Raw genomic sequence first — 26,043 nt, 5'->3', positions numbered from 1 at the left:
TGTTTACGTGTTTGATTCTTTTGTTACGTCTTTCCTGTTATTACGTGCTGTTTCCTCGTATTGTGAAATTTCACTGGAAAAATGATTTCTGAACTTTGAACTGAAACTTGATAACAGGAAAGAGCAAATAATAGGATTAAATCCCATAATGGGAAAACTAGACAAAAACAAAAAGTCCAATTTAATAATGCATTAAAGGCACAGAGTCACGTATCACAAAATAGAGTTTCGTGAAAATAAAAAAAAATAATAATAAATATATTAATAAGATCTGGCGCGGGGAAGTTTGCAGAAAACGGTTACGTTAATTCAATTACTTATCGTATCTGGATGACTATTTCAAAGAAGGGATATTTAGCCAAACTTTAACTTAAAATTACCCTGACGAGAAGTGATATCAGATCAGTTTCTTTTACAGAAACATGCAGTGCTCGGTCCCTTGATCTGCTGTAGATTTAGATTCACAGAATGGAATTATGGTCGTAGTTCCACACGTCAGCGATCACTGCTCATCTCTGCCATGTGATTTTCCATTCTCTTGCTGGTTTCACCGATGCAAAAGTTATTGCGCTTCTGACACAACTTCCTGTAAGTAACGCTCCCATTTTCTTGATTTTCATCGTCTAGAAACAACATCTGAAGAATATCTATCACTGTCTTTCAGCTAAGCGTCCCTTTCGAGCCAACCCGTACAGAGTACTGAACTTTCTCAATCTTTAATCTCTCCATTATTATTTTATAGGGTAACCCCCCAAGGGTCCCTGTTTCTTTCTAATTGTACAAAATCTCTTCATGACTGCCGTTTACTTTTCCTTATTTCTTGTACATAATTTCTAATTCTATGTTTCTGCATATCGTCAGTCTTTAACCTTTTGGCTATTTGGAAACGCCATCTTTCCTTATTAACATCCTTTCGCAGTCTTGTTAATCCTGCATGCCACCAAGGCACTGATCTCTTTCTTTTACCCCCTCTCCTCACAGATTCACAGGATGCCTCATACAAAATTTTTGCTAAAAACTTTGCCCTACTGCTGTTCCAATACTTCTCATTTCAATTATTTAACTTCATTCTTATTATATTTTAAAATTTACTCCAGTCCGTCTACTTTACCACAAACCTATTTATATCCATTCTCTTTTACTTCCATCTATTCAATTCTCTCAAACTCTTTTACCTCATATGTTATTGCTCTATGGTCACTAGTTGACCGTCCATCTCTAACATACAAATTCTTAACTATTTTCACTAATGATTTACTACAAAGAGTTACATCAACATTTGAATATCCTAATGAGGACGAGGAAGTACCCAACTGACCACCTTTTCACTATATATAATCTATTTGACATAAAACAATCTTCAACATCTTCAAATAACATTCCATTATTATCTGTCCGTGCACTACCCCACAATACTGACTTAGTATTTTTGTATCTATTCCTATAATCACATTCTCGGATCTTAAAATATAACACACTTTATCTATATATTTCGGATAGGCTTGAGGCTCATCTCTGAACAGGTGATAAATACTTATTAAACATACTTTTTCAAAATCATCTATGATCTCGACGCAACGCCCATGTGAAAAGGTGAAAAGGTCAATTTCTGAATCTGAGTTATTACTAAAGCCTTGTTACCCACAATAACAGCAGCCTGATAGATTTGGTCATGTTGTGCTGTAAGATGTCTTACAAATATGGAGGGTTAGAGTTTATGGGAAATTTTTGTGATTTGGGAATAAATTATTCTTTGATATGGAAAAGCAGTTTTTGACATTTAAGAGAAGAATATATGGGAAGAATACTAGATTTAGAAATAAGCGATTACAGATGTGTAAATTGAATAGCAGTCAAATGAAGAGAAAGTAACATATACATGTGAATGCCTGGGAAAAAGGGGGATATTGACGGTAAACAAAAACAGCCGCCCCATACTAGGGAAGCAGTGGTCATTAGTGAACGAGCATAAAAGGGTTACTGGAAACAGAACAATGGGTCAGTGAAATGCAAGTCATTAAGAAACGTTTGATCTATGCGGCAGCTGGACATAAGTCCCGATGGGCTAGCGTTTGGGTCGGAAACGACCAGGTCACTGTGGCGACTTTTTGGTAAGTGGCAACATTTTCGCGAATGTGAAAAGACGAAAATGGCTATCCTTGGAGACAACGGCAGACATGAAAGGTTTGTGCTACTCTGAGAACTAGATATGAAAATTACTGGAACAAGCCTTGGTTTGCACACGGAGCAAAAGGGTTATGGTAAATTTTTTTAACGAATAGAAAAGGGGGAAAGTTAGAATTCTTGGAATTGGTGGAGAGTCCTATGAGAAGAGGTTTAAACGACGGAGAAAAAAGAAGGGATCGTGAGTGTGAAGAGAAGAGGGAGTGTGGAAAAAAGAGTGATCGTGGAGACAAGAGTGAAAAAAGTAAGTCGGGCACTGCAGAAATGTAGGGAGTGCAAAAAGGGCCCTAGACAGTAAGGGGAAAAATAGTTAAGAGTAGAAAAGTAACGGGAAGGCTAAGGAAGATAAGCAAAAAAAGTTATGAAAGACGATTAAGTGAACCAGGAAAGGTAACGACCTCTTGGAGAAAGATACATCTGAGTGATCCGTAGTAAAGGAGGAGTTGTGTATTCAAGGCAGCGGATCAAGGATGCCAGACCTAAGCGGCCAAGAGTTCCAGAAAACTATCTGAAGCAGATTCAGGAGAAAGTAGATGAAGGAAAGTCTTAGAAGATAGCCTGGAGAGCCTAAGATGGAAGCCTGAAACCTCCCTGGAGAAGAAAAGAAAAAGATAGAAGTAGGTGAGCGATATATTAAGTACATTAAGTTAACAAGAAGGACTGTTAGTGAAATAGTAGGGTAATTAATGAAAAGGGGGTAGTCCTAGAAAGTAAAGTGAAAGATAAATTATCTCTGAGGTACACATACTAACGGACTTTATTATGTTAAAAAGGGTTAGTGTATAATGCAAGGGAAACGAAGGGATGAGTAATAGACGAAATTGATACAAATATCTATAATGTGTTAGAAAGGTAGTAAAGTGTATAAAGAAGGATTCTGAATATGTTTTAAAATGATAGGTAATTAAGTTATATGAGCAACTCTGAATATAGTATTTTAAATAATGAAGAGTTGCTGGGTTATCTGAATGACTAGTAACGAGTAGGGACATTAGTGCGGTGAGAACAAAGAGCTGAATGATGAATGTAGCATATTGGATTATTACTATATGAAACAGTATTTTATCCAGGAGTAAAGAAAATAGATACAGTGAATGTACAAGTGCTAGGAGTTAGTTAGGGAATAAGAAAAGAAGAATGAATCAGGTGTTTTTTTTTATTTGTAAATCAGAATAACTAGTGAAGGGAAACTGTAATAAGAATAATATTTGCAGGCTATCTCTGAGTCAGCTTTGTATATTATGATCATATGCTATTTAGTTAAATTGTATATTGTGTTGTATGTAATAAATTTCATGTTTTATTTTCACTTTGAGTCCTGTTATTCTATATAACACGCCTTGCTTGCCTAGTTAAGAGTTTGCTCTCACACAATTTGACGAGAGAATCCTGACTAACGGGAAACAAAGAAAATTACCCTCATGATCCTGAGAATCTTCTGTAAGATATAATAAAAAATAATAACTTTATATTATTCTCTCCCCCTCAAGAGGATACTCTCCCACCTCCCCACCAACAACACAGTAGGGCTCTAGTACAAGGAGACAGTCTATTTCTTCCCTACACATTCTCTCCTATCCCGCCTCTTTCAGTTAGCACATTTTAAAGAATTCCCAGTTATAAAATGCTTTTTACAGAATTTCCTGTATTTTCTGCTTAAATATGCATCGCCATCCCTTTAAATGACCTTCCATTCCCCTCCAGGAAGGTTTTCAAGCTATGTTAGCATCATTGTTAAGGCTGCAGGCATTTTTTAAAACCACATACTATAGTAGTACTTTAGCAAAATGGTTTAGAAATGAGTGGGTTAAAGAAACACCAGGAATCATAGAACTCTGGATAATAAACAAACGGAATTCATCATAAAAAAAGGGCAATGACATCATCTTATCAGCGGTGTTGACAACGAAGAATTAAATGATAATGGCAACGATAAGACTTTCGTCACCTGTTGACGTGAGGAATTTATAATTAGATAATCATAATAAAAACGTTTGTCGTTGTTAGTATGCAGTGGAGTGTCAGTTCTATCAGTTTTTTTTTTTTTTTAATTTAACTGATATTTCAAATTCAGACTTGTTTAAAAAAGAAAACAGATATCACAAACTATATTGATAAATTAGTGGATTATAAGCGAATATTTTATTAGTGTAATAGATATTAAATATTTTAATTATAAATAGAATAAAGGAGAGAAAAGTAATTGTATGAACGGTACTCTTATATTAGGTTCATATATGTGACAGTAGATGGCAGCACAATCCACAGTAATATTTGAACGAATAAATTCTTTTAATTTTTACAGAGAATAATTTTACTAAACACCTTTTAATCTAAAAGTTCATTAATTTACTTTAATATACTGTCATTGCATTTTATTTATATTTATGTTTTTCGAGTTACAGAACAATCAACTTTCTGATTTGTAAGAAAGGAAAAGAAAGAGAATTATAGCGATCAAGCTCCAAAGAACGAATTGAATATTTTAAATGCTAAGAATGAGAAAATAATTATCCACACCTTCGCATCTGTAATCCATTTTCCTGTTATACAGAGCTTCTGCTTTTTGTCCGAAAAGATCTGTTTTAAATGTTTTGAATTTATCCTCTATCTGCCGAGTCCGGGAAGGGCTTTTACTCTTTTTGTCTAGAGAATCTATATTTTGCTTAAACGATTCGGTTTCTTCTTGATTTTCCACCTGCAGCACAAACCAAAACGGATTATCTCTGACAAACAAAACAGGTTATCTCTGTGTAATAACAAATCTCCGTTTATCGAGATAAGTTTAAGATACGTTGAGACGTACACTGTGTTACCAGAAGTACTGGATCACTGACTGATAAATATATTTCGTGCAAATTGTTAATTATGTGATAATTGAAGATTATGTGGTAGCACAAACATAAAAAATGAAGCTACAAAAGTAGACTTTCATTTATAATTTACGTGTCAACAGGATACAAGCTTGGTGAATTTGAAGTTGTGCAGGTTGAGATATACCATAAGGCAAGACTTAACGTACGACGGATATCGAAGCCTCTCAAGACTTCCGTTTGGAAAACAACTGTATGCAAGCGGAAGACAGTTAGACTTAGCAAAGTTGAACGTGGAATATGGGAGACCGTGTTTTGATAAAATATCTCCAAATAGTTCGTTGTTGTCCAGAAAAACAGTACTCAAAGTTATAAAAGTTCCTGAAACGTACAGGAGGAGTTTTTAGAGAGAATACTGCAAAAAGAGACTCCTGTAAACAGAGTTTACATGGAAAAGTTTCCTTCTTCAAACCTTTCATTATGAAGGTTAATACACACGACAGTGTCATGTTCAGAGGAATTAGTCTTAAGGAGTATAAAAGGATTTTCTGTAGCAACAAATCTTGATATGCGGTGGTTTCATCACACAGAATAATTTGAGTTGGGCCAAGACCAGATTTATCGGGGTGCAATGAAGTGGTTTCTTCAGTCCCTCAAGGTCACTAGAACGCTGGGAATAACACAGTTACTCTTTGTTTAGGATCCTCTTGACCTTATTTTTAAGCCTCTAAAAATATGTACCCCAGGAATCTGCGAGCTTTGAAAAGCTTTGAAAACTAACACGTTCAAGCTGGGAAGTGTGGCGACTTGTGTGCCGAGGTTTGTAGCTTGCACGTTGCAGAAAGAACGATCTTTGGCATCCTCGATAATATCATTTTTAAAACATGGAAATTTTAATAATTATTGACGCATTCTCTGTTATAAATCTCCTTGAGTTTCGGTTTCGTTTGGCAAGAATAACATGACATTGGTGGTCTCTCTTTATCAAGGCTCCCATGTGAAGTCGACAAAGCTATTTCGAATATAAAATTCGAATTTAGAATAGCGAATTCAAAGATATGAGGGACTTGTTGATGCAATCCAAATTTACATGTCCAATGATAAACTCTTCTGTTGAAGAATAACTGAAAGTATGTGAATACAGCCGCGTTCGGAAACACACCAGTTTAAATAACAGGTGTTTTTGAGAATAATCCAAATTAATATGGTCTAGACTCACTTTTCATTTAGTTACATTATCGATCTATAGCGGAACCCTTTTTTAACAGTTCCCTGTAACATGCACCAAGAATCTGTGCTAATTTCCTTTTCAGTACAATCTCCCTTCAGCTGTAGAAGAGGGATTTATTGGACTGGCGTGTTTCGGCATTCCAATTCTGGACATGTCCATTTCCTTATAAATTCGGGCACTGGGGAATTACCCAAGATGTGATTTCTTTTTCTGTTCCAATATTTCTAGCATTACAGTGTATATAATCAACTATTAGATAATTTTGATTATGTGATTAATGGCTATGTTACAACCAGCAACGTTAACCACTTCTTTTGTAAATAAATCTGCACTCTTACTTAACGTATACACTACGCTCCAATAAAATATCCGGATACACGTCAGTTTCACATTGGCGTCGCTAACACTCAATATAATGACATGTCGGCTTCCCATAATCACCATGGGTAGCACAGTCGATACCACTGTGCTATCCATGGTGATTATGGCATACTACGCTCTCATGAGTAGGCTTTCCATCGACAAACATTAGACGATAGCGGGTATAATCCTTCATTCCTCCTGCGGAACAGTGACACTTGAGCTGCTGGTGTGGGACTCCTTGGTCTGGCTTATAAGGTTTTCCCCCTGGCTATCTACGCCTGAGATCGACTAACTGAGCCACAGAGTGAAAAAAGCCCATTAAAGTTCCTCTCGTCATCGACGGGATTCGAACCCAGACCTTTTTCACCCGGTGTGGGGAGGACGGTGACGATACCAGCCATTGTGCTACCCAGGCAGACAGTGTTTTCATACATCATCAAATTTAAATTATTTTATTAGAGTCACCCAAAATTTCTTCTATATAGCCATTTTTGTGTAATGTGTCTGTAAATTTCGTGTGTTCTCTGGTCGATTTGTCTGTTTTGCTGGACAAAAAAACCACAATTTCTTGGGGAAAAACCTTGCTATATACAGAGACCGATTAACTCAGCCACGGAGTGAAAAAAGGCCATTAATGTTCCTCGCATCGTCGACGGGATTCGAATCCGGGCCTTTTCCACCCGGTGTGGGCAGGGCGGTGACGATACCATGTGCTACCCATGCAGACAGTGTGTGCAAACAGACTTCACCTATGTTAATGCCTTAAATTCCTGGCTGATGTTTTGCAGGGATATTTGATGATTTGAGATTGTCGTACCATACTGAGTAACCGCTGATCACTTGGAGTGAGTTCCGTGATATTCTTGGGTGTCGATGGAGTGTGGTGGTACCGTCGTGCTTCCATTTCAAGAAAATTTGTCGCTATTCGCAAATAGCGCCCTGAGGCGCTAACTTCTATGCCTGACCTTTGGCTCTACCTTTGCTAAATTGTTATTAATGTTCTGTCATCTATTTTGGCCACTTCCTTAGCTGAGTGGTGAGGAGCGGGAGTGCAGTAGCACACGCTCTTTGAGTAGACCGGGGTTCAAGCCCCTGACTGCTAAATACGGTCGATCTGCCAACCCGCACTGGACCAGCGTCGCAGATTATGGTCCATTTCCCTCACATGAATTATTGAGGAGGCTTCCATCCTGCAATGGGTTGATAATGGCTGCAGTTTACCTTTACCATCTATTTGTGGGCTTGAAGAAAAATTATAATAAACAAATGATAGTTCTAATGTCATGTAAATTGGACAGTATGCAGATCAATAATTAGTCCTATTACAATTAAGTTTAAGAAATCAATAAAAAAAAACATATTATAGTAGGTCACCCGAATATTTAAATTCATACCTTGCTGTGTGTCTTATGTCTGTTAATTTCGTGTGTTCTATGGTCGATTCGTCTGTTTTGCTGGACGATTCGAATCCGGGCCTTTTCCACCGTCCAGTGTGATAAAACAATAATGTTATTAAATTAAAGACTTCAGTCGTAATTGTAATTTTTAGAAATTTTCGTTTCTTTCTGATTGAATCTTCATTTTCATTCATATTAATATGGGCATCTGCAAGTAATTGGGGGGGGGGGCGATCGACTGATTTGTCTATCCTCTCTCCCAGCGAGAAAATCTTCACGCCTATCACCTCAGATACGAGTAATTACAATTTTTTAAATGTTAACTTTATCAATATTCTAAAATACATGGCGATATTAATATAGAACTCCAAACATTAATACAATCCAACGTAATATGGCTATAAAAGTAAATTTTGATAGTTTAGTTCAATACTAGATGTGGTCTCGAACTGAACTAGTATAGGAAATACATCAATGCAACTGCATCCTTTATCAAGTGAAAGTACATCCTTAGCGAGACATCGATATTAATTGGACTAGACATGTAGATGTTATTGTTGCAGGATTTTAGGAGCATCGGCGATTAACAGCATATTGCTCCGTGTATATGTTTGTAAATTGCGTATGTTCTGTTTGCTGTACGAAAAATCAGTGTTTCCGGGAGAAAAAACCATACTACCCTCTCCCGAGAACGACTAACTCAGTCACGTTGTGAAAAAGGCCCATAAAAATTCCTCCTGTCATTGATGGAACTCGAATATTTTCCACTCGGCGTGGGGAGGACGGCATCCTACCAACTGTGCTACCCACGAATAGACATGTATAGTATCTTATGTAGGGCTACACCTGAACGTCAATTCAACTCCGCCAAATATTAATTGGACTAATTAAATGTTTCACATTTCTTTCAGCTATCAGGAGGAGACAGTAAGGGTTTATCCGTGTGAGTTATTCAGGACTTTTCATCCGCACAACATGCAATTGGTCTGTGAACATACACTTGTACCCGTAAAATATTTATTTATTTAAAATAGATTAATACACGGGATGAACCAAAATACAATGTTTTTAATGATACATTCTGATAAACAAAATATCATTGAAATCATAAATATTGAACATTTTTAAAAATTAAAAATGACCTTCTTTGGATGTTGGGGTAGTTTATTTTATTCATTTTTTTGATTGATAAAATAAATATTTTTAGACTGGATAGTATATTAGTATTAGTGGCAATTCATACAAGGTAGTAAGCTTAACAGCATCAGCAAAACAAACAACTACCCAACTCATCTGTCCATCTCCTCCAATAATTTGTCAAATTCTTCCTTAAATTTATTCAAACTACCCACTTCCACAAGGCCAGTTAGTACTTTGTTCCAAAAATCATCGTTACTCTCAGTCTGAAAGCAAATATCTGCACAGCTGCCCTACGACCATCCTTTTTCAATTTATGTCCCCTTATGTACGTTGTCTGAAAAAGAGTAAACATGCCATCAGCATTTAACTTCCTCAATCCATTCAGAGTCTTAAACACCTCAATCAGATCACCTCGGAAGTGCTAATCTTCAGACACAATTTGCAGAACCTTTCTTGACACGAGCATCCTTTTGTTTCACTAACTAATCTCGTTGCTCTTCTCTGCACCCTTTCAAGCAGATCCGCATCCTTCTTAAAATGGGACTCCCAGATCTGTATGCAGTACTCAAAATGTAACCTACCCATTGCCCTGTGTACAACGGGACAATCACCTCCTTGTCCCTGCTGGCAAAATTCCTGTATATCATTGACAAAACCCAACTGACCGCCTTAGCAGTTTGTGTGCACTACTCAGAAACTAAACTTTATATTCTGTTTATTTAAGACACTAAAAGTTAATTTAGTTATTAAGATTTTTCAAAAGGATGGTCAAAAGGATGGTCTTGCCAGTTTAAAAAAGAACAATCATTGATAACTTAATTTTAACTTAATTAGAGGTAATACTAATTTTGATCGCTTAAAATTTTATTATTAAAAAAATAAATAAAAATTTTATGGAATAACAGGATCCATAGAAATGAATATCTATCAATAATAAATTATTAATTAATTTTTCAAATAGAATTCTTTCGGAGGTACAAAACTTTAAATTAATTACAAATGCGTATTTATTTTGAGAAACAGTTTCTTTAAATATTATATAACAACAGTTACTTAAGAATATAGAATATTTAAATAAAATAAAGAAATAATCTGATTTATAAAATTAAATTTACAAAACCGATTTCTATTAAAAAGGCAAATTCCACCTTGCCTTAATGCGTTACAAAGTTGTCGTTCAAGTTTTGATTATCAACTTCACCGATAGATGGCACCAGGCATCTACATGTTTTGCCAAGCTTTAGAAAATAGAGTTAATTCCACTGACTATAAGTTAACGTATTAAAATTGGAAGAAAATAACATTTATAAAAAAAATTGCAGTCAACAAAGTATATTTTTTAAAAGAAATAACTTCCTGTATTATTATTTTATTATAATACAGGAATTTTATTATTATAATAAAAAATAATACTATATTAATAATAATAACAATATTATTATTATTATTATTATTATTAATACAGGAATACATGATACATGATCTGTTTTTCTTATTCTCCTTCCTTCCCCCCCCCCCCCCCTTTTTTTTTTCAGGAAGTGGGATCGAGAACTGTATAGTCAAATTTGTGTTTTAGCAATATTGTATAACAATAACTCGTTGATAAGGATTCTACAATCCCTAATGAGTTTGTGATGTAAGTACTTGATGAAGACTAATAAATATTGTATTATTATTATTATTATTTTGGGAGGGAATAAATAATAAAAAATTATTTCAAGCTGTGATGGAGGTACCTGTGACAAAAAAAAGTGTCTTTTTTTTTTTTTTGGAATATTTTTCGAAAAATAAAATTAAAATTGCGATATTAGGAATTTATTAAATGGAGGAAATAAACATTAATTCATTACCTCGTTGTCTATAGGTTCCACACTTTCACTTACATGCGTGGCTCCTTCTTTGACAGTCTCTCCTTGCCCCTGAAACAAAGGAATATTTATTACAAGCGAAAAAGTGATTCAAAATAATATTTATTTCAACTTACCACCCACCAATAAACAAACTTTGTAATAGGAACCAGTTCAATATTAATTAATCAAATAGTCAATGCAGTTAAAGTATAATTAGAAACATAGAAGGAAGAAGTGTCAGATCTTTAGAGTACATAGTGCTAAATCTGTAGATGATGTTCAATAAACATAAATATCAATATTTAATTAAAACGGTCGAGGTTCAATTACGACAGGGTAACCAGGATCGATGACCAGAAAATTGACTCCAGCTTAATCTCAAATCACGATGAGATATTATTCACTTTATAGACACGCTGTTAATTACTCAAAAGTACTGAGTTTGTAGGTGTTGAGGGCTATGTAGGAATGCTTTGGAAAAATGTTTGAAGCACTTGGAAAAAATTGGGGGACGGGGAAATAATGAACTGGGAATAACTTGGGGGAAGGACACTTGACAGTGCTAAAAAAAGATTAACCAACTTAAAATTTTCTCAGGTTAATTTTTAATTATAAAATACGTTACGTGCACGTGTTCCTAATTATGTTCAACTTACGAAGAGACATTTTATTTGCATTTTTAGATCCATTTTTGAATTTTTTATGGCTAAATAACGCAAGGAAGAGGAGTCTGTCAAAAAAAAAAAAAAACTTAAGTCACGCATGCTTTTCCCATTGCCATTTTTTAAATATTTTTTTTATTTTAATTATTTTAATTTCAGTTTCACTATTTCAATTATTCATGAAATTTTTTTTTATTAAATTATTAGGATTAAATTATCGCTCGCCAATAGTGAAACCATTCCCTAAAATTAAAAAGGGAGTCGCTTTGAATGAAGGATACAATAAAATTAATGATATTTTCTGCTTTTCTTTTTCTTTTTTTTTTAATTATCAGATTCAACCTTTCGTTATTGTTTCGAAAAATACACAAACCTTGATAAAAACAAAATGTGAAAAAAATGTTGTGGAAGAATATCTCTTAACTTGGACTCTTCTGGTCTAACCTAATTGTTAATGCCACGCTAGATAAACAAAGTAATTATTAACAGTTCAATAAACTCAACGTTATGTGTGTAAGAACAAACTGTAAACGTCAAAATATGCTTTAAACTGATAAAACTATGATAGATGGAGTTTTTTTTAGAAGAAAAAAAAATGTCATTTAGAAATCATTATTACAATACTGGGAAGAGAAGAACCCAACATATTTTACAAGAGGAAACAAAACTGGCTAAATCAATATTCTGCGTGATGACAAAGGATTCAGACCTTCTCAAAAAGAACTAATGAGACAACCGATATGGCAAAAATAAAAGGAAACAAAAGAGCGGGAGCTTGGATTTTGTAGAAATAGTCCAGCAGCAAATACGAACTCAGGGATTTTCTCTACCCAATTCAGGGATTTGTGAATAGGTTTAGATAGGAATGGATTACGTCATCTATATAAGCTCTTTCTGCTCCCTTACAACAATACAAGATAAACGAGAAGACAAGTAAGTGGATATCCGATTTAAGGAAATTTTGCACTGTAATATCTTTTCAATGTATCTGTGTTCGCACGACTTCCTACACATCCAGCGGATTCTGAAATCTCATTCCATATTCTGACGATGGAGGCTGTTTTCCTAAACACTGGAAAAACATCACGAAAAGCTTCTTATTAAATAAGCAAATGCGTAAATGGAATGTACCTGTGAACGCTTTGACCGTACAGGGGCAGAGGAGAAATAGGGTAGGCAGACTTAAAAAAAACAAAACAAAGGCACAGCGGGTTCCAGATTATGCATTATGTTCCATTACTGATTTCCAAATGCCAATTTATTTCTATTTTACACATTTTCTAAAGGGTATGATGTTTTACCAAGCTTATATACGAGGGGGTATCAAAACGTTCGTACCCTTACCTAGAAATAATAGCTCTAGAAAGGTGAAATTTCACATGAACTTTAATTCTTTTCTATGTATTCTCCATGTATAGTAACACATTTCTCCCATCTATGGATCAGTTGTTTAATGCCCTGATCATAGAAGTCCTCGCTTTTTGCGTGAAACCACGGTTCCACTTCATTGATGACTTCCTGAAACGAATCAAAGAAACCATGCATCCATGCAATGGTTTCTTCATTTCTCGAAACAGGAAGTCTGACGGTGCTAGGTCAGGAGAATAGGGTGGGTGCTGCAGTAGTTTGAAGCTGCATGGGGCAACAAAGTTGGTGGTGGCAACGGCCGTATGAGCCGGCGCATTGTCTGACAGAAGACGGACACATTTGGTTAATTCCACACCTTTTCACCTTTAAAGCATCGCGTAACTTTTTCAAAAGATTTCTGTAGTATTCTCCGGTAAGTGTGGAACGACAATATCACCTTCTTTGTAGATGGAGTGGCCTTTGCCTTTTTGGGAGGTAGGGAGGAGGTGTGCTTCCATTGCTCTGACACATATTTAGTCTCCGGATCATACTGGTACACCCAGCATTCGTCATTTGTTACCAACTGATCAAAAAATTTCTCAACATCTTCATTACACAAATTCAACAGTTGGCGAGAACATTGCATTGGACATTGCTTCTGGAAGGCGTCAGCAATCTTGGAACCCATAGTGCGGAGACCTTAGACACGTGCAGATGGTCATGTAAAATGCTGTGGGCAGACCCATAACTAATTCCCACTGCATTTGCGATGAAATGAATTGTCACACGTCTGTCACTCAGCACCAGCTACTCCACCTTTGCAACCGTCTCACTGTCTGTGGATGTTGGTGGCCTTCCTTCTCTTGACTCGTCAAAGACACTTGTACGGCCGCACTGGAACTCCCGTTTCCACTCTTTTTTACAGTGGTATAGGGTGGACAATTCTGCCCATACGCAGCTTTAATTTCTTCGTCAATTTCCTGAGCATTCTTGCCCTGCAAATGCAGGAATTCGATCACTGCTCGATACTCCACTTTGTCAACAATAGCGTCCTTCCTCAGATTCCGGGCTCCATCTCTTGTGTACGATCACCTACGGGAATGAAATTTCACATGTTAGTTATTGAATATGTAGACAACTTATATTAAAAACGGCACCTTCCTACTGATGTTTTATTTAGGTCAGGTTACGAACTTTTTGATATCCCCTCGTACTATAGTATCACACAGTCGATAAGTTACTTTCGGATTACTGCTACCCATATGCAGTACCTTGCATTTTTCAATGCTAAACTTCAATTTCAATTTCTCAGCCCATCGACCTAATTTTTCTAGATCTTATTGTAGCAGCATACCGCCATTATTGTAGTTAAACCCTGCTAACCTTTGTATCATCTGCAAACTTAGACATTAAGGTTTAATCAGTATCATTAATAAATATTGAAAACAACAATGAGCCCAGCATTGAACCGTGGACTCCTTTAATAACTTTAGTCGAAGAAGAGCAGTGCCTATTGATAACCACTCTGTTTTTTTCCCACTTAAACACCCCTTTTTTCCATTGCAGTAACTTGTCCTTAATGCTCGTACATTGCTCCAGTTTGTACAGCAGTCTTTTATGTGCAACAGTATCAAAAGTCTTCTTTAAATCCAAGTATATGATATCAAAATTAATTTTTGCATCCAGTTCCTTGGTCACTGCATCATAGTAACCTATCAGATTAGTTAGACAAGACAGCCTATTAACAAATCCATGCTGTGATTGCAGTATACTTGCATTTCTGTTCAGTTGGTCCAGCATTACTTCTTTAACCAGCGATCCATTATTTTTCCTGCACCAGACGTTAAGCTAATAGGTCTGTAATTACTCATGTCACCTTTTGATCCTCCTTTATGAAATGGTGATACATTCGCACATCTCTCGTCCATTGGGATCTTCCCTGAATCCAAGGATGCTCTCATAATTATGGATAAGGGTTTGCTTACTTCCTTCTCCGCCTCCATTATATAATTGGATAGATTACATCCACCACTTTGTAATAACCTGGAGTTATCACAGCTCCCCGTTACAGTTTCATAACTTCTAACATCTTCTCCCTTAAAGAACTCCCTTGTGTGAATGTATATGCAAAATATCTATTCAATTTGTCAACAACCTGAGCAGGGTCATTAACAGTTAACCTACTGACATCAAGTGGTCCAATATTATTCACCCCTTTCCTTCTACTGTTAATATAAGCATGGAAGTCTTTGTTGCTTTTCTTTGCATTGTTTACCAGAGACTTCTCATAATCTGTCTTAGCTTGCTTAACCTCCTTTTGACTTGATTACTGACTAATACATATATACTGTGTTGCCACTTTATTAGGTACACCTACCTAGTAGCGTGTTGAGCCTCCTTTAGCCTACAAAACAGCCTGAATTCGTCTAGGCATGGATTGAACAAGATGCTGAAAACGTTGTGTAGGAATGGAGTACCATGCAGACACGAGTGTGTCACGCAGTTCCTTGAGATTCGACGGAGGTGTAGCGACGGAGGCCTGCAGCGAACAACCCTTTCCAGCTCATCCCAAAGATGTTCAATAGGATTGAGATCCGTCGACTGAGCGAGCCACTGCAGCAAAGAAATGTCATTGTCATGTATGTTCCTGGAACCATTCCATAGTGATTCGATCTTTGTGCACCGGCGCAAGACACCCGAGCACCGAGAACTAATGTGACGACTTGCTAAGCAACTGATAGGACAACTGACTGAAGACAAATTGAGATAACCTGACCCAGCCAAACAACGATGGTGGACGCAGCGCCTGGCTGACAAATAAGGAGCTGATCCCCCCCTAAGAAAATACAGGGAGGGGGCTAGCTCCATAAATGATTCAACTAGAAATGACGAAACAAAGTGCAGCTTAGCTGCCAAATGACATATGGCGACCTGAAGAGGACACCCTAGTCCTCTTCATCTTTGAATTACATTTCCCTGGGGGGAGGGGAGGGGTTTTTTCCGTCTCTTCCCCTCCTCGCCACCCCCACTTTTCCTCTCTGGTGGGGCATGGGCCTGCCCACTGAAACCTGGGGCCACCTTCTCTATTGGCCCCATACTTCTGCCTTTCTCCCTCCAGTCTTCAGTCTCCCTACCCTGTCCATCTATACGCTAGCGAAAGCCCCATACACTTAAATTTAAACATGTCCAAAAAAAATTAAAATTTTTTTTTAGGTCCTAGCCGCCGAAATCTCAGGAAATTACACGGCAGGACCTGCCAGAGTAACTAAGTCTACTGGGTTCCTGGTCTGCCTCCATGGGGCGAAAGTGGGGCAACGTTGGGCCCTAGAAGGGGTTCAGCGGCTAAACGACCAGATGAACAACGGTACACGACACCACACAAATACAAACCCCACAAACTTTTAAATCTCTGGCATTCACAGTGAACTGGTACACCCGCAGAGACGGGGGAAACTCCTGGTGCCACTAGACATCAACACACTTTCCCTTTCTATTTCCTGTATAGCTGTTTGGTATACGCATCACAGAAATTAGGCCTATAACACTACTCTCAATTTTATTTTCCCAGTGCTTAGATCATGCCAACTTGACTCAACATTGCAGTGGTCATCCGTGTCGACCGAATGCGCTGCCTTAGATTTAATATGCTTCTTAACTAAGAGCGTAACCCCTCCATCCCTCTTCTCCTGTCCTGTCTGTACTTTCTGTACACACTGTACTCCCCACGTTCAAATTCAGCATCGCTTATGTCTGAGTGCCCTCACAATGTCTGCTGTTTAATACAATCTGTAATATTTTATTTCACAGAAGACATGTGAAACAGGTGTGTGGCACTTCTTCTTGATTTTGAACTGAATGTTTATTGGATATCAATTTTATACGTTGATAATACCTAGTCGGCCATTTTGTTTCGATTGACATAAAATGGAGACACGAATGTGAATAATTGAGAACGATCATTAAAATGAAAAACAAATGTGTAACTAGAAAGGTAACACTTACCGCAAAGTCCTTAATAATACCTTTGATGGGTTTGAACATGAGTCGGAATCTTTCTACTGTGTGATTGACAGAGAGAGCAGTGATGCAGCTCAGTACTCGGACTGATTCGTGGGCATTATACATGATGCTTTCAAAAGGACCTGAAGGGATATAACAGATGACGCACGCTAAAATGTCTCGAAGATAACAGAAGAATTAAAATTCTACAATAGGAATTGCACGAAATGAACAGAAGTTCCAGAATAGAACTGCACTAATACCAGTAATACTGAATAGCTACTGAAACGAAGCCTTACCTGATATGATCAATGCCAAAGCGAAGGTACCAATGTAAGCTCTACCTGATCTTCCGAAAAAGGTGGGTAGCACGAGCCAGCAGATACACCGTACTTGAACCGAAGCAGCATAGCCAAGGCTCAAGAAAAGACACAGAAGCAAGGCCAGAACAGTTTGAACGAATTCAGTCAGCTGAAGTCGGTCCAGCAGAAGTTTGTTAAGGCCTGCCAAACGAGAAATAGTTAAAATTAGTTAAATTCGATCCACTTTTAATAGATACTTTATGAAAAGCGCTCTTGAAAGCGAACAAACTCACAATATCCGAGAAAGAGTCCAAATGGAAATCCAAACAGCGCTTTGACTCCACGCATCTCGCCTCGTTTGCTGAACAGAAATTGACGAATCATCGGACAAAACCAACGGAAACAGTCCCCGAAACCTGAACCAAAAGAAACCATTGTCGTTTTTATTAACGAAACGAATTATATACATATAAAGTTTAAAAAGGAATGAGAAGCATTCAAATTTGAACTAGAATTTAAAATTTTTTTTTATGTACAGAACGATACGGATCGGTGTCATTTTTTCCCCATCAGTTTACATTCCTCTCCTTCTCTTCACATTAACCATACTTGTGCGCATGCCCTTAGTCAAACCCCAAGATGGCATTGTAGAAGTTAGGAAGAAGGTGGACTAGTTAATTGATCTCCAGAGAGGTTAGAACGGTTTTTCCTGTTTTTTTTGGAGATACTAGATTTATATCCCACAAAACATGAGAAAAGACCATAGAATACACGCAACTTATATATTTATAAAAACAGTGCACTGATGCCTCACAAAAGAAAGAGAAACGGTGGAGCAGCGACGCGTAATCAAATTTTTGGCATCGAAGATTTTCAGGAGTGATGCACTGCTGAAAACGCAGGTGTACGAGTGATGTACTGAATTCAAGAGTTGAATGAGAAATATCCCTCGTGCTGCACAATCTCAAACAGCAATCAATTACTTGAGCATAACGAAAAAGTTATGAAACTTATTCTGGACAGCCGCCGAATATCCATGCGTGAAATGTCACAAGAAGTGAACACAAATATTAGCAGAGGGAGACGAGCACCGCTCCCAAAAGCGAGTGCACGATGAGTTCCAAAGGTGCTGATGTTCAATCAGGAAGCACAGGCAATTGAGCCTCCTCTAATAATCTAGAACGTTCCAAAAGGAACAAAAATGCAGAACGTGAAGTGCGATGAAATATGATCCCTCACTGTGCAGCTTTTTTTCTTTTACTGGTTCTAAACTCTTCAGTTAAATTAAGAACATTTCGGGTATGAACACCTGTTCACAAAGTTGTTCACTGCAAAGTAACTGTGCAATTGGTAGGCGAATTTAGAGGACCATCTCATTTGTCTTGCAGAAATTAGCTTAATGTCGGAAGCTTGTGCGTAACACGTACCCGAAATCGTTTAGCGCTGTTGGGTCTCACAAAATCAAATAAGACCTTCTAGAAATGAAACCACTCTTATTTGTAGTCTGCAGTCATCCTCTGTAAGATCCAGGGTTTGTTAATGAACCCATCAAGAAGGCAATCAATGTCCAATTAACAAAAACAATCAATCCCCGATTGTAATTAACTACCACAGATTACAACTTCAGTTGTATGGCTAAAAGTTCTAATTTACTGGAATGCTTAGGTTAGTTGATCTTCAATAGGATCGTGATTTCTTTTTCACTTTCAGATATCTTGGTCTAGAGTTTAGTGTCTCTGAAGATATCAGCGTTATGGCATCGCTGTAATAGTAATTTTGTAATTGTAAATGTTAAGTTCATCTCGCGTCAAATAAATTTAATTTTAAAATTCCATAAAGCAAATTTAGTCTTAGCTAATCTGGTACTCCCACTTTCATTTTATTATTTCTATTTGCTTCAATACTTACATTGTTTTAAAGAGTTGTAAACTTTTTGCTGAAAAGAACCACTTGCCGAATACCGCTTTATCTTCTTCATGTTGCCGATTGCCAAATGATTCTCCTTAGAAGAAATAAAGTACTGTGTTAGGAGTCAAATGATTAGGAGAAAAAGAAAGATTTGAAAAATGAGGTCACACTCAAAATTCGATTTCAAATTGGATAATTTTACGAAGGAATCTGGCTTACCTATTCGTCTTAGGAAGTACTCGACTGTCTATCAAAGACCTAATCCAAACAATGTAACTTTTAGATGATGACGTCATATCAACGATTTTTGCAAGAAAATTGAAAATTGTTGAAAGTTTGGTAATGAATAACAATACATACAACAAATACTGAACTGATTGTTTCAAACCAATCAGTGTTTTTTTTGTTTGTCTGTTTTCCAAGTGTTATTGGCTTGCCCCTATCTTCCACCTTAAGTTTATTTATATATAAACTGTTTCAGTTTATCCTGCACAAACAATCGAATCTTCCAGTTTGAGAAACCTTGCCCTGCACAAACAGTTTAAACTTCCTGAATATCCACTACCAATTATTTAAATGCTGATCTTCCTTAAATTCTGAAATTCTCCAGAGTGGTAATAATAACTTAGTTCATTTCAACCCTTCTAAAACTCAGTCTTGTCTTATATCTCGCAAAAAGGATTCTTCTACTCCTATGCTTATCTTTGGTGACGCTCCAATTTCTTGGCAAGATGATTATCTCTTTTGGGGATTACTCTGACTTCTAATCTCTCTTGGCACAAGCACATTACAAATATTGCTTCCTCTGCATCAAAAAACAAATCGTTGGTTTTCTCTTTCGCTCTCGGCGTTACTTTTCTTCCAAACAGCCGCTCACTCTGTATAAATCGCAAATCCGCCCTGCCATGGAATATTGTTCCCACATCTGGGGTGGTGCCCCCAAAACCTCTCTCAGGCTTCTTGATTCCATTCAGAAGAGGGTAGTTAGGTTAATTAAAGATTCATCTCTAACAGAGTCTCTCCACTTGCTTTCTCATAGACGTACTGTTTCTGCTGCATGCCTCTTCTGCAGATACTTCCATGGGCACTGTTCTTCTCAGTTGGCTTCTATAATTCCCACTCTCTCTTTCAAAGCAGTCCGAACACGTGCCGCCACCAGCTAACATCCATTTACTGTCCAACTTCAAACCCACAGAACCAACTTTTCATCTTCCTCATTTCTTCATTAAAATTCCGTTTTTTGAAGCAACCTTCCTTCGTACGTATTTCCTGAAAATTACAATCTACAGAAGTTCAAGTCCAATGTCAACAAATATCTTCTTTCGTCTTCTCAACCCATGCATGGTACTAAGTACTGTAGGTTCTATTACTACTCGTGTTTAAGTTTTCATTAAAAATATATATCAATCGAAACCTCTCAAAATTTCGCCCTTCCCGCTCTTAAATGCTAATTTTCGGACTACTTTCCAATTGTACATAAACCAACTTCAACACATTCGCTTTTTATTCAAATTTTCTTTAGCTGAGCAATAATTAAACAAAGTACAAGTGTATAATGACATATAGTTTAGGCTACCATATCCAGAATCTGTGGATGTTGTTTCCTTAGGCTCCGAAGATGACTTCGAAATCCATCGTGATCTTGGCAGTCCGGAGTTTGTGTGTCAGTGGAGGGACTCTTCTGCATGCTTGTGTTATTGAGAGTAGAACTGTTTCGAGCTGTTGAATGATGCAGTGTCCGTGTGGATAGTACAGTGGTTATAATAATCGTACTCTCGATACCGGGTGGAAAAGGTCCGGGTTCGAATCCCGTCAGTGACGCAAGGAACTTTTACAAGTTTTTTCACTCCGTGGCTGATTAAGCCCATCTCAGGAGTGGACAGCAAGGTTCCCCTCCCCCCCGAGAAGCTCTGGTTTTTCGTCCAGCAAACAGGAACTTCGACCAGAGGACACAAGCAATTTACGGATATAATGCACGTGGGAAATGAATTAGTTTTCAGTTGGCCCTACAATTTTATGATCCATCAGAATCAGATACTGGATCTAGGTGATGATGGGTAGAAAGACTTAGAGTTACAGAAGGCTGAAAGCTCACGTCCTTTCTCTTTATCTCTTCGTTTATGTGTTTTATGTCTTTGCTGAAGGACAGATTTACTTCCAAGATAATTGCCAATTTTTGTATTATGTCATTGGGACTGTTTAATTGGAACTCTGTTATCGGGTTTTGTGATAGTTCAGCCGTTCCTTTAAATTCATCCCTCTCTTATTTCACTCATTATAGTACCACTCTATTATGTACAATACATAGCGTGTATTCTGTGGTCGGTTTGCCTTTTTTGCTTGACGAAAATCCCGAGTATCCAGGAGAAAAAGCCTTACTGTCTTCGCATAAGACCAAATAACTCAGCCACTGAGTGTAAAGGTCCATAACAGTTCCTCTCGTCATTGACGGGATTCGAACCGAGGGACTTTTGCACCCTGTGTGGGGAGGGCGGTGTTTATAATCACTGTGCAATCAACCAGGACTAACTAGAGTAAAAGTATAGAGTTAGTGGCGTGTTCATATCTAAGTGGCACAACAAAAAACGGAAATATTCTTTTAGTCTATTTTTAAAATTCCGTGATTTTGGCCACACGAATTATAAACAAAAAAATTATTTATTTGCTACATTAAAAAGATTGTTTTGCCTATGTTTACCTCCTGCAATACCATAATATCTAGACAGTCATGATCAAAGTTCACTGCTTAAAGTAACCTTAACAATCACATCTATCTCTCCTCCCCATCAAGAAGATTGGTGGTCCTCTTTAACTTCTGGGTTTGCGCTTCTTGTAAGTCCTTTTGGGGTGTCTCAAACCTTATAAAAAAGATGTGGGATGATTTCTTTTGCTTGCCCTTAAGGTATTCTTCCCATAGGAACAGAAGGAACTTTTATGAAGTCTTTATTATTATTTTTTTTTTCAGAGTTAATATTTTTTCACCATGTTTTCCCAATGGCCGAGTTAATCGATATCGGGCGAGGATTGGGACTGTATAAATTTCTCCCAATAAACGGGATTTTCATCCAAGGAAATAGATAAATCGATCATAGAATACAATAATTTACAGACATTATATATTGACGTCTCATGGCCTTAATTACCTCGGCGCCATTTCTAAACAGCAACGCTCTTTTATCTCATTTCTCAGCAGTCTCACGATACTGAAGAGACGCACAAATCTTCTTATTGTGGAACGGCCATCAGAAACGTTCTTATGATACAATCACGGAATGAAATATGCTAATACGAGTATTTGGTAGTAAACTAAACTGAAGACAACATTTTGCAACTGCGTTTGCAAAAAAAAATCGATAAGATTTGGGTATTGTAAGAAAGCTCTAACTCCCATTTACTCGCGTGTGAGATGGAGGAGTTGAATTAAAATTAGTTCATCTGGATGGGTTGGAATTTCTCTAAACTCTAAACAGTATTATGTAGAAAGACTCCAAAAATAGATCAATCTGAAACTCAAATATTAGTTTAACATTACTTATCTTGCAGAAAAATACAGGTGGTGGCATATCTTACTGCGTTCAGTTCATATAAATTCAGGATATTCTGTCTCACTGACACGAATATCATTAGAAGAGAACTTTGGTTCAGCCAATGAAACATGATTTCCCTTGGGAGTTTAAAGAAGTAGAAATGATAAATATAACAAAATTAATATTTATCTACTGCATCGCTTTAGTGGATTCTTGAAATGAGTTTTTAATACTGTGTGCTTATAAACGCCTCATTGATATTGCAGTGGAAGCCAGATTTGTTTCAGATATTACTATTTAGAATTTAGAAACATACTTATGATATAAGCTTTTGTAGTGATGAGTATAATCGAATGATTTAGAAATCAGCAGAATTAGATAATCGAACTGCTAATCATTCGATTGTATCATTCGAATGATACGTCCAGCAAAACAATAAATCGACCACAGAACACGCAATTTACAGACATTTTATATACGGTGCAATATGGTCTAAGTTGCTGATGCGCCTAAAAACCTACAACAATTAACCAACCACCATTCAGCTTTGATTTTAACAGGCTCCTCATTCTCTGATGGTATTTCTCAGTCAAGTGGGCCTGCATCATCCCCAGATATTTGTAGATCTCTCCCTCTGTCATGGCTTCAATTCTTCACTGGTCTTCTACTGATAGTTTCGGCCCACTGGATTTCCCTGCTGCAATCCATGGGTTTTGCATTTGCCTGTGCTGAACTCATTGGTGATCCGGAGTAGCTGTTGGAGTTGATTTGCGGTTGCATCATAGAGTTTAATGTCATCCATGCATATCAGGTGAGAGAAGGTGTATTGGTTCTTCTTCTCTTCTTTTAGGGTATATCCTACTTGTTGCTTTTGAGCATGGTGAACAGTGGGATGATTGTTACACAGAACCGTAGTAGGCTCAAGGCATCTCTCTGGAAGATTCCTCTTCTGATGGGAATCGGAATAGTTGCGTCTAGGAAGTATGTTAGTATCGAGTTGACTTCGTAGACCTTCAGTTTTTTTTATCTACCAGCTATGGGTAGATAGAAAAATGGGGTACTGAGTCGATGACCTTGAGATAGTCGATGTAGAACGAGTACAAGTTGCGGTGGTTCTTGTTGGCTTGCTCCATAACTGCCGCGTCAATGGTAAATTGTTCCTTGCATCCTTTGCACAACTGCTGAAATCCCTTCTGCTGCTCAGCCAGGATGTTCTGGCTCTCCAAGTGATCTGATATCTTCTTAGTTATATAGCTGGTCAGGACCTTGTACATTGTTGGGAGACAGGCGATCGGTCTGTACTTCACCGGGATTATGGTGTCTATGTCATCTACCTTAGCCTTTAGGTAGGTGATTCATTGAATCAGAGACCCTGGGATTGTGTCAAACAGGCTACCTTATCATTTGGGTGAACTGCTCTTTTTGCCTGTGTGCTGTTGAATTTCTTGTACCAGTAGTTGTGGACGTTATCTATCCTCGGGGTTCGTCAGGGATAGATAACATCTGCAATAAATGAATCTGAATCCTGAAAGAACTCGAATCTCTCGTTCTGTCATCTCTTGTTATGTTCTTGGTTTTCTTTCGTTCTAAGTCTATCCAAGGGAACACGGCCGTTATGGCTAACTTCGCTACTCCACTGGTTGCCCTATAACTCCTCGAATGCCTTCTGATCTGGGGTTTGTTCCCTCCTACCTTCTCATCTTGTCCAATGTTTCTGTAGAAGGCTGTCTAGTTTTCATCAAACATTTGGTTGTCTGTTTTTCTCTTGGCACTCTGCCTGTGTCGGCGAAGTCTTTTGCTGCGTGCAGAAATTCTGCTTGAGAGTGTCCATTATTTTTCGATCCACTGATTATTGGACTCATGTTTGCTGTGGGCTGTTGCTCTCGAGGTTGATCTTCACTTTTCTGATCAGTATCTTCTGTTATTCTGTTGGCTGGGTCAGTTCGCCTATCTTCACCCTCAGCTCTTCTTTCTGCTGTAGCATTCGTCCGCAGGCTAGTAGTTCCTTGTTTTGTTTTCTGTTGGTTTCTGGTTTCTCTTCCGTTCATCCTGGTGGCAGCTACAGGGGATCAGTAAATGGCTGTGCGGATGGTGTCTAGTGTTACTTTGTTGTTTTTGAGATTATCCGGTGTTATCCTCTTCTAATTGGGATCAGAAGAGGATAACACCGGATCTGAATTATCGCCTTTTTATCGCTTATTGAAGTGGTCTATGACTTGCCACAGGATTCTGTTGGGTTCCTGTTTCGCTATGGTGTGGGTATTTGTGGGCCCATTCTTTCAAATTCTGCTAGCGCTTTCTTTCACTCGTTTTCTATTCTGGATATCGCGATCTTGTCTTTTTCCACTCCGACTGCTCCGAGTTGCAGTTCTTGTATTTGTTGTTTCTCCTGCAGTTTCCGTTCCGTTGTGTCCGTATTTCGTTTTGTTTGTCGTTGGTCGCTCACATTCTGCTTGATTTTTTTCAAGATTGCAGGAGCTATCAGGTTCTTCATGACAACGGTGTCTTTTGTGTGCTGTTCGGTGACCGGAAACAGCCAGGAACCGTTCCAACCATTTGGTGTGTTGTTTCATCCTGTTCATTGTTATGTCTGTCTCTAGCTTGGTTACTTCGTAGTATGTCCGCATGATGAACTTATTCATTTCGATGCTCTACTTTCGACGCGTTGGCTTTTGGAAATTTTTTTCAATCGCGAGTTTTTTTTTTTTTTTTCGCGGAAGAATTCGAACTTGTGTCCATGATATTGGTGGTTTGGTGTCATAACCGGGTTAATCGCCCCAGATATGCATTTTCAAAGTCAAACCTGTTTTAGAAGAACAAAATCAGCAGCAAAAAAACACCATATTGGGAGCAACAATTGTTAAGGGCCGAAAACCTTCTGCCGATAAGGATTATTCCTTAGAAATGCTGAAGTTTCAATCTCCAAAGCGGACGGATTCCATTGTTACATTTTCATGTAGATAAAATAGCTAAAAATAGCTACGATCTCATTGAACTCGACGCAATTCAAGTAAAGAGGACCCCAATTCTGTGATGTATAAATTTCTTAAAGCCAACAGCAACTGCGTGTTCTCAGATGACTGAACAAAAGGACTTAAATATGAAGGTCTTCCATCTCATCTCTCTCTTCAAATTTCTGGAGAAAGCTGATCTATCGGCTATTTCAAACCAAATAATCCCTCAGCCTCATGACAGTGTCACTATGCTTTGTCGAAAAGATCAACGGCGACAAATTTACCCATTGTGATGGACTACACTCCGGATGTACTGACCCACAGAGCGGAACATGTCGGGATCTATGTCGACTTGCATGCTGCGTT

At 37.7% G+C, this 26,043-nt stretch overlaps 1 protein-coding gene across 1 annotated transcript in view; it reads right to left on the bottom strand.

Annotated features, from left to right (window-relative positions):
- The window catches only part of snky (ubiquitin protein ligase sneaky), an 80,541-nt gene extending 55,770 nt beyond the window's left edge, over positions 1-24,771 (bottom strand). The window contains exons 1-2 of the mRNA XM_090380714.1: positions 24,416-24,771; positions 45-157 (exon numbers count right to left, since the gene is read on the bottom strand). Coding sequence (XP_090236840.1) covers positions 45-157; positions 24,416-24,771 — 469 coding nt within the window. The remainder of the gene's footprint in view (positions 1-44; positions 158-24,415) is intronic.
- Positions 24,772-26,043: the final 1,272 nt, after the last annotated feature.

This window comes from Mastigoproctus giganteus, chromosome 9, assembly GCF_048544385.1.
Source record: "Mastigoproctus giganteus isolate SK-2022 chromosome 9, ASM4854438v1, whole genome shotgun sequence".
Lineage (NCBI taxonomy): Eukaryota > Metazoa > Arthropoda > Arachnida > Uropygi > Thelyphonidae > Mastigoproctus > Mastigoproctus giganteus.
The sequence above is the reverse complement of the archived record's forward strand: the minus strand, read 5'-3'. Positions and strand labels throughout refer to the sequence as shown.